The 14,298-nt window shown below is 40.3% G+C and overlaps 2 protein-coding genes across 7 annotated transcripts in view; both read left to right on the plus strand.

Annotated features, from left to right (window-relative positions):
* Nucleotides 1–1,178, plus strand: part of LOC308597669 (proprotein convertase subtilisin/kexin type 5-like) — a 176,652-nt gene extending 175,474 nt beyond the window's left edge. For all 6 annotated transcript variants that reach the window (XM_081213612.1, XM_081213613.1, XM_081213611.1 and 3 more), the window contains one exon: nucleotides 796–1,178. In XM_081213612.1, coding sequence (XP_081069738.1) covers nucleotides 796–911 — 116 coding nt within the window. In that variant the 3' untranslated portion in view covers nucleotides 912–1,178. The remainder of the gene's footprint in view (nucleotides 1–795) is intronic.
* A 7,171-nt stretch (nucleotides 1,179–8,349) lies between these two features.
* LOC308597505 (proprotein convertase subtilisin/kexin type 5-like) overlaps nucleotides 8,350–14,298 on the plus strand; it is a gene marked incomplete at its 5' end in the record, with an annotated part of 63,231 nt that continues 57,282 nt past the window's right edge. Inside the window, 2 exons of the mRNA XM_081213336.1 lie at nucleotides 8,350–8,383; nucleotides 11,842–11,938. Coding sequence (XP_081069462.1) covers nucleotides 8,350–8,383; nucleotides 11,842–11,938 — 131 coding nt within the window. The remainder of the gene's footprint in view (nucleotides 8,384–11,841; nucleotides 11,939–14,298) is intronic.

Consider the following 14,298-nt stretch of genomic DNA (forward strand, 5'->3'; position numbering starts at 1 on the left):
ATGCACTGGAGAGAGATAATAAAAAGTGAACTAAGGTGCAACATATTTATTTTAATAATGAGATTTCCATTACAGCCTGAGTGAAAACATTCATTCTTTCCAGAGACATTTCCAGTACAATACAGTTCACTCATTACTTTTTACTCATATTGTGGGAGGCAGGTAAGAGGGGGCGGGGTTTGTAGACCACACCTAAGGCCCAGACCAGATTAAGATTTCTCCAGAAAGTAACAAGTGAACAGGCCCATAAAAGCTTTTGATTGTCACTGGTTGTTTCCTAACCATAAACGCTTATTTTTGGAGTAGAAAGGTTTAGGAACAGGATTAATGGGTGATATTCAACTAAGCTTTACTCAGGGTAGGCCAGTTGAAATTAAACTTAATGAACTAAATGAAACTTGGTTGAATACCACCCACTATTCAGTACAATTTTAAATTATGTAAATATTCTTGGGATGTGGCTGTTTATTCAACAGTATTCATAATACTCAATAAATACCTTCCACTGTATTTTTCACTGTTTTCTAATATTTTTCTTTCTGGTCTCCCCCCCCCCCTTTCATGAATGGATACAAATCACTCCTTCCTGGAACACAATATTTCTTCCTGAAAACAAATGCTGTTGTGACTGAAACTCCCTTTGATGAAAACACAATTTCCTATTTGTTACCTGCTACCTGCTCCTGAATGGTCTCTTCCATCAAATTTGCCTGTCTGACAAATTAAATCTTCCTTCACTTGATACCATGCTGTTTAAAACTCCAACTTCTCTTCACTCTCTTTGACCTCTGGAAGCAACGGAAGAATCTTGGGCCGAAGGAGGCTTCTGTATGCTAGTGAAAAAGAACAATCTTTGTCAACGAAAAGTACTTCAGCAACTTTGCTGCAGAACATGTACACTAAAAGGCTGAATTGGCACCTCTCCAAGTTCTCTTGCTCCTGTAGACTTATAGATTAATCCATATTATTAAAAATGAAAAAAAAAAGCAAACCACCTTTCTCTCTCTCTTTCTCTATCTCCCCTTTGGGGAGAGAGTGAACTGTATGTTGGAACTTAAAATAGAAAACTACAACAAGCCTACCTTTCTTAACCGGGTGTCCAGCATCCTGGATCACAGTGTCAGTATGGTATGACCAAAGCATTTGATGCCAAAATTAAAGATTTGATTTCCTATCAACTTAAGGATATTCCTGCATATTTTTTTCACATTCTCATTTCCTTTTTCCTGGTTGTTTCCCCTTCAAGATGTGTAGAGTGTTTCAAGAATACAACACAAGTTTACAAGGATTAAAACAGAACAAAAAACATGTTTGCATTAGTCTTTTTTGTGCTTATATACTCAGAATGTGGAAGAATGTTAGGCAATTAAGCAATCCTTAAGAGAATTAGAAACAACCTTCAAATCAGAGCTATGCTCAACATCCACTGCAATATTAGAAGACTCTAATGCATCGGCCTATGGTTTCTAGTCGTATCCTATATTGTGTGTTGTTTGTTTTAATTATACTGCATTTGTTACATTTTGCCAAAAACATTTTAAGGTGTAGCCATGTTAACTGGTATATTTTGAAAGCTGACATTTTTGTCATAGTTTTATTATATTTTTAAAGGTGCAAAGTTCTTAAACATTCAGGGCTTTCTTCCTGCTGTGAATAAACTCTGAAAGGTGCAGAGTCCTGTTAAGGTTTTGATTTTTTAAAAAAATGTAGTTTTCATACTTGAAACTGGAATGCACCAATAATCATGAATAATAATATGGATCCACTCTTTTAGACATGGGGCACTACTCAGATGACCGGCACACAAATCCAGAAACCCTTTGCATTTATGTGAGCTGTGATGTATACATGGATTTCTCCATTCCCTTGACTGGTTAGCGCATCCCAACTCCTGCATCCTTTTATGCAGCTAGAACTGCCTTCTCCATGAAAGTGAAAGTTACCTCCCTACTATTACAATGTATGCATTGCCATGTGCCTGCCCTTCTGGAGGTACATATACAATGGCTTGTGCATGAGTTTTAATACATTCTAAACCTTATACATACACGGTAGGCTGTTTTCTGCCCACTGATTGCATTCTCTGGATTGTGGCGATGGTGTATAGGGATTGGTGTTGAGATCTATCTTGCAAGGAAACTTCTACAAAATGTTTGCATGATTGGTGCCTATAACTGAAATACACTGAACCAAATTTAACTATTGATGTTCATACATCATCAATGGAACATGAAAGAGTGGACCAATATGGTACTTGTGCAATAATAGTTAACTTATATTTCTAGGCCTGGTGCTATTCATATTCTGCTATCATATAATAAGTAGAGAAAATCTCACCTGCAAAAAACCCCTTAAAACTATATATATTGTATTTTCTAGGCAATCTAGAAATAGCATTTAAGTACAGTTTATACATTCCTACATGGGAAAATAAACGTATGATAGATTATTTGAGATAAAAACATTATTACAATAGATTATTTGAGATAAAAACAGGGACCCAAATTTCCTCCTTCAAAATAATTTGTTTCACTGTGTATATCAAATCTAAAATAGGTTTAGTTTATCATGAAATAAAACAGAACTTTCCAGATTTCTGAAAGCACCATTATAGCCCCTAAACATTACAAATGGTTGTGCCAGTTTGTAGAAACAACAAAGCCCTCTTTTAACAGAAAAGCTGAATTATTCAAAAGATAACTCCCTCTAGATCACCACCAAATATATTGTTCAAAAGAACTCACTTTTAAGATTAAAATTGTACGATTTGTCACTTTAGGCCTCAGGGTTTGAATATATACTGTCATTATCAATTTAATAGTTGTTATTATAAATTTAAACTCATTAATAGACATGCAGAATGGCAGTGGATTAAGTATGCATAAGTGCCCAAGATGGTGTCAATAGGCCAGTTAGTGTTAGTTCCTTTCATTTATGTTCTAGAGACAACTCTCTGAGTTAGGGAAAATTTTATTGTTATAAAATAATCATAACCACTTACAGGTTTTATTACCATCAAGTGGTATATAAGTTTTGTTAAACAAACATGCAAGTAACATAGTGACAAATGACAAAGAGTACAGCTCTTCTAAAAACTATCCGGGATCCACACAATGGGGAAAAGAGTATTTGTTGCAAGTGCCTTTTGCACACAGCACACAGCAAGAAACTCACTGCATTCCACTCCCTGCTCTCAGGTCACCCTCCTGTGGCATCTTGTCTTACATATTTCCTAAAACTCATTCAGAAGATACCTAGAATAGAAAGAAATGCACAAGCAGATGATCTGTGACAAAGCACCTGAAAAGCAGTTTACTTTAAACTGGAAATGCTAACAGTATTTTTGGCTTTAAAGTGGTGAAAATAGGGAAACATCAGACTTCATGTCACTGATGCAGCTGAGTTATTTATGATTAAGTCCCACTGAAATCAATGGAGCTTAAGTCAATCACAGATCATTTGTCAAGCTTATTTCAAGAGAAATTAAGTTTGACTTGAAGATGGTGGACCTGGGCTGGTGACTGTGTCTTCTAGGAAACCAGAGTCAGCTTGATATGTTTAGTTCCATTGGCATCTATCTGCTTACTAAAAATTTTGAAACTATCACAACTCTGTTGGTACTAATTTAACTGCTAGTACTGTCTGGAATGCTTTGTTTTTCTACATAACATTATTAACAAGAAAATAATGCTTTCAAAGTTTAAGTTAATGGTATATATATTATATAAATAAATAAATATTATATATATATTCCTAATTGTGATATAATGTATTGAATTGTAAAGAATTTATTTGGATACTTACAAATGCTTCTAACACAACTATAGAAAAGAATTTAATTTTTTTAATACTGACACATTGTTAAATCCAGATACATTTTTACTGAGGAATACTGTACATGTGTAAAATGTCCAGTTGTTATTTGTAAAATAGGGTAGTACTGTTGTAATTGATATTGGCCAAAATCAATGTTATTCCATATTTTATTTTTTATTAAATTAACCTACGTTCCTGTTCCTTTGGTGTAGTAAAGCACATTTATGAACCATATGCATACCGTTCTATGCTTAGAAGGGGACGTAGTTTTTCTGGGCTTCTCTTCTTCCTCACCCCATTTTTTTCAAGAAGCAATTTGGTACTAAAAAAGAAATCACTGAAATAAAGTGAAATAATGTTTTAAATTAAATATATATTTGTCTATAAAAAGAAAAAATACTGGTGTTTGCAACAATCTGATAGTGTTTTTGAATCCTGGTATCGATCAGCTTGGACATCTCTTCAGCTGATGCAGATTTTTCACACAATTTGCTTTAGAGGACAGGAGGAGAAGTGAGGCTTACCTGCACTTTATGCAAAGGGCCAAATGAGTGACACAGTTCATCCAGCAGAGGAAGGAGCAGCCCTTTTTGGCACTGAAGACCACATGCACAAGGAAGCTGCGTCTCTGTGGGCGGGGCCAGACCTGGTACCCCCCTCGTTCTTCCACCACTCGAATAAAACACACAAACACACACATTTACATATACAGTCGTACCTCGGAATTTGAACAGAATCCATTCTGGAAGTCCGTTCGACTTCCAAAGTGTTCGGAAATCAAGGCACGGCTTCTGATTGGCTGCAGGAAGCTCCTGCAGCCAATCAGAAGCCCCGTTGGACGTTCAGGTTCCAAAGAACGTTTGCAGACCGGAACACTCACTTCTGGGTTTGTGGCATTCAGAAGCCAAAATGGACGAGTACCAAGGTGTTTGACAACCAAGGTACGACTGTACATCCAAATTTACTCTCTCACACAGGTGCATGACTTCTCCACTCTCTCACACACGTGTGCCAAACATTCCCCCACTCTCTAATATGCAACCTTCTATTCATTCCCCTCCCTTATGGTAATATGTGTATGTGTATCTTATCCCCAGCCATAGGATCACTGGAGAGTGGAGGCTTTAAGCTCCCCTCCCACCAGCAATTCCACAGAAGCCAAAGTTGCAGCCCAGCAACATGGGAATAGCTGAGTTTTCTCTACTGCTTGGCTGCTGGTTGATAACCTGGGCAGGAGGGCGAGCCACATGGAGAACAGCTGAGGGTGACAGGTTGCCAACATGTGCTCTAGTGAATGCAGGAACAAAAAGCATGATCATCATGACTATGAGGCAATCACGCTTGGATTTTATTCCACACAGTGGCGTGTAAGCAATGGCTAACTTAAAGTAATGGTAGCCTATTAAGTAGTTTGAACTGCTGGACATTTATTCCTATAGGCCAGGGGTGTCTGCGATCTACTCCCACTGTAAATAAACGGACAGTGATCTACCCATTGGATTGACCAGAGTTGTGGAGCTTTTTGGGGGGGAGAGAAATATGTTGGTTCCTTAGAATAATAGCCAATGGACAGCAAAATCATACACAAATATGGAGCAAAGGTCACAGGGGCCTGGTTCACGTGTAACAGTAAGCCAAACTATGGCTGACCGGGACCACACAAATGTGCAGTATCCTGGAGAATTTACATCTGGCCCTTCATCATGAAAAAGCCCAGTTTCTCATTTTTCCAGTGTTTTCTGATTTTTTAAAAAAAATCAGGAAACTTCTTCAGCATTTTAGTTCAAATTTCTTCAAATGAACTCTTTTTTTTTTTACTAATGTACACATTTTTGCAAGTACTTTTTCGGGATAGAATGTATTTTGTACACTATTTTCACTAATCTATTTGTTTTTATTGACATTTCCCCCCATATATGCATTTTTATAGACACTGGTTAGTTGCACAGCTAAGCTGCATCCCAAAGTCTGGACTAGAGTAAATTTCAAAGGGTGGCTATGCTTCAGTTCTCATATTATTTCAGAAAGTGTGATTTTAATAGATTCTGCTTTGAATGTGAACTGAATCCAATTTCTTCCCCCTCCGTACTGTTCTGACAGTATCAAACACATCCTCCACACCTTGAGCCTCATTTCTTCATTTTTCTTTTACCTGTGCTGCTGCACTTGGCCTTTTTGCCCCCTGTGATCTCTTTCCTCTGCCTCTGGACTCCTTGCCTTGAATTTCCTGCCTCCAGAAATGTCTTTCAACTCAAGTCCGCAGTCTGATCTATACAGAGAACACACTCTGTATCTAAGGATTACATGTTTTAATTCCAGCCAAACAACTTCTTTGAGGGCGGCTGTAATGTGAGCATTCGCTTGCTTGCAGCTTTGTTTCCTGCACAGTTTGAATATGTATGCACGTTCCCATGCTGCCACACATTTCTGCCATTAGTATTAGAGGATTCACAATACAATATAGATTTATGAATATAAGTATTGCACTTGGATAGACTAAAAATGTATCCAAAGTATCATAAACGACTTTCAACACATGTGTTTCTCTGAAGCAGTAACACATCTTAACAATCCTCCCCATATTATAATATTTACACTGAGAATGACTGATAGAAGTGCTCCTCCATCATCAACATGCAACATGGAAACTACCTTCAGCAGGTTACCAATTTCCATGCAGACAATTCAATAGCAGAGAAACCGCTGATTAAGCCAACTAAAAGGCTAGGCACCTGACTCCTTTCCAAACACTAATATGTGCAAAGCTTTATGAAGATGCAAATTTCTAAACTAAAGCTGCATTCCTAAGCATATTTACTAGGAAGCAAAATCCATTGAATTTAAGCGGTACTTTGATCTTCATTGACCTCAAGCGACACATTAGAACAGCCTTCACCAACCTGCTTCCCTCTGGATGGACTACAAATCCCATCAGCCCTAGTCAGAAATAAGCCTGCATTAGAAAATGTTCCATAATTCTTCCCTTCATGAAAAATTAATTTCAATTGTATTTATATTTTTAATCAGGTATGTGAACTGCCTCAGGAGGGCATTACAGTGAAAGGCAACCTTTCACTGCTGAGACTAAATTGATAAACAAAATGTCTAAAGTAGCCTGGCCAACTGCAAATCCAGTGAGGAATTTCCCAGCTCAATATCACTGCTCTAAGCTGTAAAGTTACCCATGTGAGGGCAGTGGATGCAGGGGAGATGGAGCTGCCATCCCTTTCCTGTATTCTTACCCCGTCAATATGGGGGGGGGGAGCCATTTTGAGCTTCACAGAAGAGAAAGAGGCGGCAACCTTGCCCGCCAGGAGCTGCTCCTTGTGAGGGCGCCCTAAGCAAGAAAGTGCCCTTAGGGTGCCCTCTGGTGAAGGATATTTTCAAAGTGACTTGCTAAGAAGCCCAGAGTGGTGCAGGCAGTAATGCTTCCTTTCCGTTTCTGGCCATTCCTCTGTCTGGTCTACTCACCCAGAGAAGCACAGGTGGAGACTCAACCAAGCCCCCCCCCCCATGGTACTCCATGGGTGGGGATGGCAGAACCAGTGGTGGTTGCTGGAAGCATGGGCTCCCTGCACTATTCTGGACTCCTGGCTCACTTCTGCCATTGCTACCCAGCTAGAGCAGAATACCTTCACCTTCAGGCCTTGCATGCATGGCTAACACCACCACCACCTCATTGTTTCTGCAACTGATCTCAGCACCCAGAAGCAGTGGAACAAAGAGAGAGGAATGGTGTGGCAGAGCCAGTATTGATTTAATATGAAAAAATAAATAAGGCCAGAATCAGTCCCTATGGGTCACAGAATTTGTGCATGCATTTCAAACAGTGAAGTCTACCATTACTGAAAGTACCAGCAATTCACCATGCCACTGCTTTTTATTCATTATTGTCAGTTTTCAGTAGTTGGAAAAATAACTAGAAAAAATTATTCCCCCCTCCAGATGAATTTGTGATAGTCTCTTCCCTCTGCTTCAAAATATTGTTAGCCAAAGGAAGGGCGGCCACAATTTTCAGAATGGTGAATGAAATCAACATGGCCCACCCACTTCCTGATTCTCACCAAATATTGACAAATCATACCCAAAATAGCCTTCTAAAAATAGTTTTACAAAAGGGCATTACAAAAGGTAGGGGGCTGCCCCTGCTTCTGCTAGTCAAGCATTGAATGATCAGAGAGCCCATCAGGGAGAACGAAGTGGGCAAACCCATCTCTGCACATGACGTGGATGTGGGAACGGTCCCATAATGTGTCCATTTGCAAACTGTTCTCTATCTAATCAGAGGTGTTTGGAGGAAGTTAAATTCTGGGCTAGGTCCCCAAAATGCATTTCCCCACAAAGATATGAAATAAGGAGATGAGTGAGCAGCTGCTTAATTATGATCTTTATATATTCCAGATTTCCACTTGGGGGCTTAGAACTTGAAAGGCAGAAGCAGTGTGTCAATTCTTGTGGAGAACATGACTTAAAGATTATGATTCCATTGATTTTTTTAACAGTATTTTAGAAATATGGGCATTGTCTACCATAATGCCAAATGCAGCCAATCTGATAGAGGCTGAAGGTGGGGGAACTTACACAGTACAGCAGACATTGTACAAAGAGAGCAGCAGGAATGGTCAAAGAATGATTTAATATAAGGCTAATAGTATATCAACAGATTCTATAGCCCAGGGGAAATCATAAGATCAGAGTCCACAGGAACACCCACAGAACTTTTCAGTGAAACATTTCTTTCCACTGTATTGCCATCAGCTTTTATTGCTCTGTGGAAATCCTGTGTATTGAATTGTTGCATAATTACTCCCTTACAGCACCCAGTAGTGTACTAGGTGCTTCATTTTTTCTGTGGATCAGAGGCACAAAAACCAGGTCTACGTCTGGAGGAAATTTGTTATATCCTGTAATATATATGGTTTATACTGGAAAAAATGTATATTTGTGTTTCATATTTCCCTGAAAGATAATTTGTGTTGATATAATTCTCTATATTGTTTTCCCATAAATATGGATCACATATATATTAAACTGTATTTTGGGTAGTTACTTTGGGTAATGCAGGTTTTGGAGAGAAAACCACTATCAGAAAACCAGTCTTTCTTCCATTTCATGTCCTCATTTACTTGGGTTCTTTCACAGGAGCTGTAATCTTTATATTCACAGCTTATCAGCTCGGTGACTAGCCTCATGATCCCCTCTCTTTCTTCTCTTGGCACACCCTGGTTTCGATGCTAACAACCCTGGTTTCATATCCTGGTTAGTAATCTGTGATTAAACCACCGTTTTCCAGTTTGGAGGAGGAAACTGGTTTCAATATCACTGCAAGGAGGGAATACACAATGACACAGCTTGTTCGCAGGCAGATAAACCATAGTTATTGGCCTGGGACCATTACATCTCAGCCCCAGATGCTGTAAAGGAAAATCTGTCTCACTAATCTGCTGAAAGTCAGGACAGCGGTATGCATATAGTTAAACATAACTCATATTTGTATATGGAATTCAAGATACAATGAAAACCATTTAACAGCAGCAGCCAAATATTAAGCAAGCATAATACACTAAGAACATTCTGTCCAATATACTGAATTCATTCATTGTCAGGGAGGTCCCACCTGCCTTCCCTTCTTCCCTGAGAGATATCCTGGTCTTGGAAATGGAGAAATGCTACTTGCTGTGTCACCAGTGTTACTAAACCAGATATAAATCGGATAAAAATGTGGATTTCTTCATTAATACTTTTGTATTTGCTATGTGCACAGGACAAGTGAGTAAAATATAATTTTAAAAATATTTCTTGTAGACAAAAAAGTAAGGTGGAAAGGCTCAGCATTTTCACTCCCTGCCAGACACAAATGTGCTAATGATTCCTGGAAATCCGTGTATGTTTGCAAATCCCTTGGTGCAAAACAGTTCATTTGTTATAGAGAATTCCAAATGAGTTTAGAGCCAACTCTGCAGACTGAATTCCTCCAGAGATGTGTCATTTCTCTATCTCTCAGAGCTTTAGCTATCTACCATGCTTATTTATGCTGAGCAGAACAAATTATGTCCAAAATTTATTCTATTCCCTTTTTATCCCAACCAAAACCACATTTTGAAAGACCCCCATTTCCAAATTCTCCTATATACAGACTACCGTATTTTTCGCCCCATAGGACGCACCTAGTTTTTTTGGGGGGGGAATAAAGAAAAAACATTATTTCTCCCCCAAGCCCGAGCTTCCCCCAATCCCAGCCCCGAGAACAGCCTGCTATCCGCAAGCCTAGGGAGGTCAGCGGTAAGTCGCGCCGGTCTCCACAGGCTTCGGAATACAGGCAGCTCTGCGCAGCCATTGGGAGGTGGGCGCGACTTCGCGGCCCGCTCCGGATGGCTGCGCAGAGCTGCGCTCGCCCCGGGACTGCAGGCAGCTCTGCGCAGCCATCGGGAAGCGGGCGCGACTTCGCACCCCTCTCCGGATGGCTGCGCAGAGCTGCGCTCGCCCCGGGACTGCAGGCAGCTCTGCGCAACCTCAGGAGGCGGGCTTGAGGTGGCGCCTGTCTCCCGAGGGTTGTGCAGAGCTTCCTGAAGCCTGGAGAGCGAGAGGAGTCGGTGCGCACCGACCCCTCTCGCTCTCCAGGCTTCAGCGAAAGCCTGCATTCGCCCCATAGGACGCACACACATTTCCCCTTCATTTTTGGAGGGGAAAAAGTGCGTCCTATAGGGAGAAATATACGGTATATTTCATCTCCGCACTCAGCTCTTGAAACTTGTGTGCTTGGTGTTCTGTGCGCCATGTCCTGCTTTTACACAAAAGAAACACGTTTTCCTACTTCTTGTGTGCTATCTCTGTCCACCTGTGCTTCTCACCTTCGGTCCACTCACAAATCTTTAGATATTTTTTAAAAAATTAAATGTATACCACTATTCATTTTTTTTAATCAAAGCAGTTTACAACAAACATACAAAAAAGGCATGTAAAATTTTAAATCAGAGATCAGATATTACAGATAGATATTTCTTTAATTGCCTGCAAAAGCTTGGGGCATAGAAAAGTTTTCAGAGACTTCTAAATATTAAAGCAGTAGGCACCTCCCAAATCCCCACTGGCAACCCATTCCACAGGATGGGGCTCCCACACATTATTTCTGTGACCGAGCTGCAGTATAAGAATTTAGGTGGCCCCTAAGGCACCCTGCACCTATGTTAATACAAGTACCTTTAAACTGGTGGTATTTCCCTCATTCTACTAGCTATTTTGTGGCTGCCACATCACATGATATTACCTATTTTGTTTTGTTTTTCAGCTCACATTAATAAGCATGTAAAGAGTTTCTCCAAACTGTAGGTCAGCCCTTTTTGAATTCTTATTTGCTTTTACAAAATCTATGATTGACCAGTCTTGGCTGTGCAATGCCCTACGTGTTAGCTTTTCTTTTTCCAATCCATGTTTTTAAAAAAGACAATTAAGCACTGTCCATTCCAAGATATCGAGTGCTTTCCAAAATGGTTGTTTATTGTGATATCAATGCTCCTTGTGTATTAAAGTTCTTTGCATCATCCACAAGATATTATTGGCATCAAAATGCCGGCCAAAATCCCCACACCACCTCTACAATTTAAATTGGATCTACCACTTCCAGGAAAAATCTGCTATTTTAAAAAAAGACACTGTTGCCAACATCCCCAGTGCAATATCTCAACAACTTGTTTGCAGGAATCACCCACTAAGGGTGTTTTCACATGTTACCATCAGCTGAGAAGAATGAGTTACACAACCTCTTTCTGCCTTTCCAGAGTAGTATGTGAAAGGAGGAGTTAGATCGTCTCCTTCATAGGTAAATATAGGAGCTGTTCCTGTAACAAGCTTGGACTGTTCAAGGCTTGCTTTGTTCGAGGCTTGCAGCTTAGGAACAGGAGCTTGGACACCCACAAAATTGACAAGGTGCTTTCTTCATCTGGTATTATGATGCCTTCTTGTGCAAAAGGCTTTGTCTGAAACATATAACAGAAATTAAGTAATAAATAAGCTCTTATTTGTCAGGGGGAAATATCGACCCTCTTGGTCACTGTCAGGTCTGTGATGATGCCTGTTCTAAGTGCCCAGAAGCAACGTCAGAGAACTGCACTGGCTGTACAAGGTACGTGATTATTCTTCATTAGTGGGGTGGGGTGGGGTCTGTAGCTCCCTGAAACTTGCAGCATGGTCCATGTCTAGCGCATTACAGTCCAAGCTGCTCTGTAAGTTGAAGAAAAAGCCAATGAAACAATGATGAAACAATAACATGTTTTACGTATACAAGTCTGGAATGATCCACACAGTCTAACAAAATACCTATTTCAGGAGTGGGGAGCCTTCAGAAGTTGCTAGACCACGACTCCCATCCTCCTTGACAATGCCCACAAAATCTGGAATGACCAGATGACCACCTGAGTTCTTACATCTCTCTCTCTCTCACTAGGGTTTCCTTTATTTTTAACTTTTTAGATGTATCTAATGCACTCTAGGTGCTTTTAAGGTTATAGAAAATGCAATAAGAAATCATGAGAAGCAAAATAAAGTAAAACATAAATGATTGTACTGCATATAGGAATAAGTCAGAAGGCTAATAGAAGAAAAATGCTTTGAAGCATGCTATTTTTAATTTATTGGCAGGCAGCTGGCCCTCTCCACTCTCAGAATCTCCTGGGTCCTCTGGTGCTTTATGGCCTTTTAATAGCTTGGACCAAACCAAGTAATGAATGACACTTCAATAATGCCACATGACACTCAGTGGAGATGAGTTCCTACCTTGAGGTTTTCTTTTGCTTCCACAAAGTATGAAACAAGTCTTGTGGGTCTTCCCGAACTGAAAAATCTTGTGAAAAAATTCCTTTAGGATAACATTACACAACTAGTGTCTTCTGTTGTTTGCATCGGCTGTCAGGATATTTCCCTATTTTTAAAAAAGAATGACTAAGCTCCTGCTTCTTGATGCATCATGAAAATTACCAGTTGCTCTGCTATCATACCCATCCCCTTTTTTATATATTATTATTTTACTATTACTATTTGCATCAAGCCCTACCTGTTTCGGTTAAAAGATGAATAATCTATTCTGTAGTATAATTTATCAGAAAAGCTGTGAAGAATTCAGGATAAAGATCTGCACTGATAAAAAAAGATAATGAAGACATTTTTACATTTATAGTTTGTCCAAATTTGAGCATTGTTTGGCTGTTTATCTACTTCCCGCACCCTTCAAATTTGATCAGAGTAGTCTACACCACCATGTATTTGAATCTGTATATAAGCAGCAACTACAGTCTTTCCTGTTCATAACAGTAGGCATGCCCTGCGTTTGCCCCTGTTTTCTAATTTGTTGATTTTATTACGCTATTCATATGCCAACTGGGAATACATGCAGAGAGCTGCGCACCAACCCTCAATGCTTTTTTTCTTTTGTTTTTAAATTACCTGTCCTTGAAGTGGGCAGAAGCACATAGTCAGGCAGTTGTAAGTTTGCTTGTGCACTTTTTAAGATTTGTGCAAATCTCTGGGGCGGGGGGAGGGGGAGAGAAATCATTCCATTCAGGAGCATACTGAAAATACAGTGGTGCCCCGCAAGACGAATGCCTCGCAAGACGGAAAACTCACTAGATGAAAGAGTTTTCCGTTTTGGAGGTGCTTCACAAAACGAATTTCCTATGGGCTTGCTTTGCAAGACGACAATGTCTTGCGAGTTCCTGCTGGGTTTTTTTCCTCCCCCCCTTTTTTCTAAGCCGCTAAGCCGCTTATCAGCTGATCCGATCAGCAGATAAGCTGCTAAAAGCCGCTAATAGCGCTAATCCGCTAATCCTTCAATGGGCTTGCTTCGCAAGACGAAAAAACCGCTAGACGAAGAGAATCACAGAACGGATTCTTTTCGTCTTGCGAGGCACCACTGTAGTTATGAGCACAGTCAGAAAAGAAATGAATGCACTGAGGAAATAGCAGACCCTTCAAGTGTCCCTGTTTTCCAGGGACAGTCCCAGATTCACAGAAGCCGTCCCAGTTTCTGTTCTGATCCCACAATGTCCCTCTCTTCCTTTGTTGTTGTTGTTTAGTCGTTTAGTCGTGTCCGACTCTTCGTGACCCCCTGGACCAGAGCACGCCATGCACTCCTGTCTTCCACTGCCTCCTGCAGTTTGGTCAAACTCATGCTGGTAGCTTCGAGAACACTGTCCAACCATCTCATCCTCTGTTGTCCCCTTCTCCTTGTGCCCTCCATCTTTCCCAACATCAGGGTCTTTTCCAGGGAGTCTTTTCTTCTCATGAGGTGGCCAAAGTCTTGGAGCCTCAGCTTCACGATCTGTCCTTCTGTTCTTCCTTAGGATGCCCCTATTTGTTTCCTGCTTGGCAGGGGGTTGGACTCGATGGCCCTTGTGGTCTCTTCCAACTCTATGATTCTATGATTCTATGATTCTATGATTCTATTTTCATCAGAGAAATGTTGGAGGTGTGGGGCTATGTGACTCCCAA

Source organism: Podarcis bocagei (genome assembly GCF_964188305.1).
Source record: "Podarcis bocagei genome assembly, chromosome: 11".
NCBI classification, from domain to species: Eukaryota; Metazoa; Chordata; class Lepidosauria; order Squamata; family Lacertidae; genus Podarcis; species Podarcis bocagei.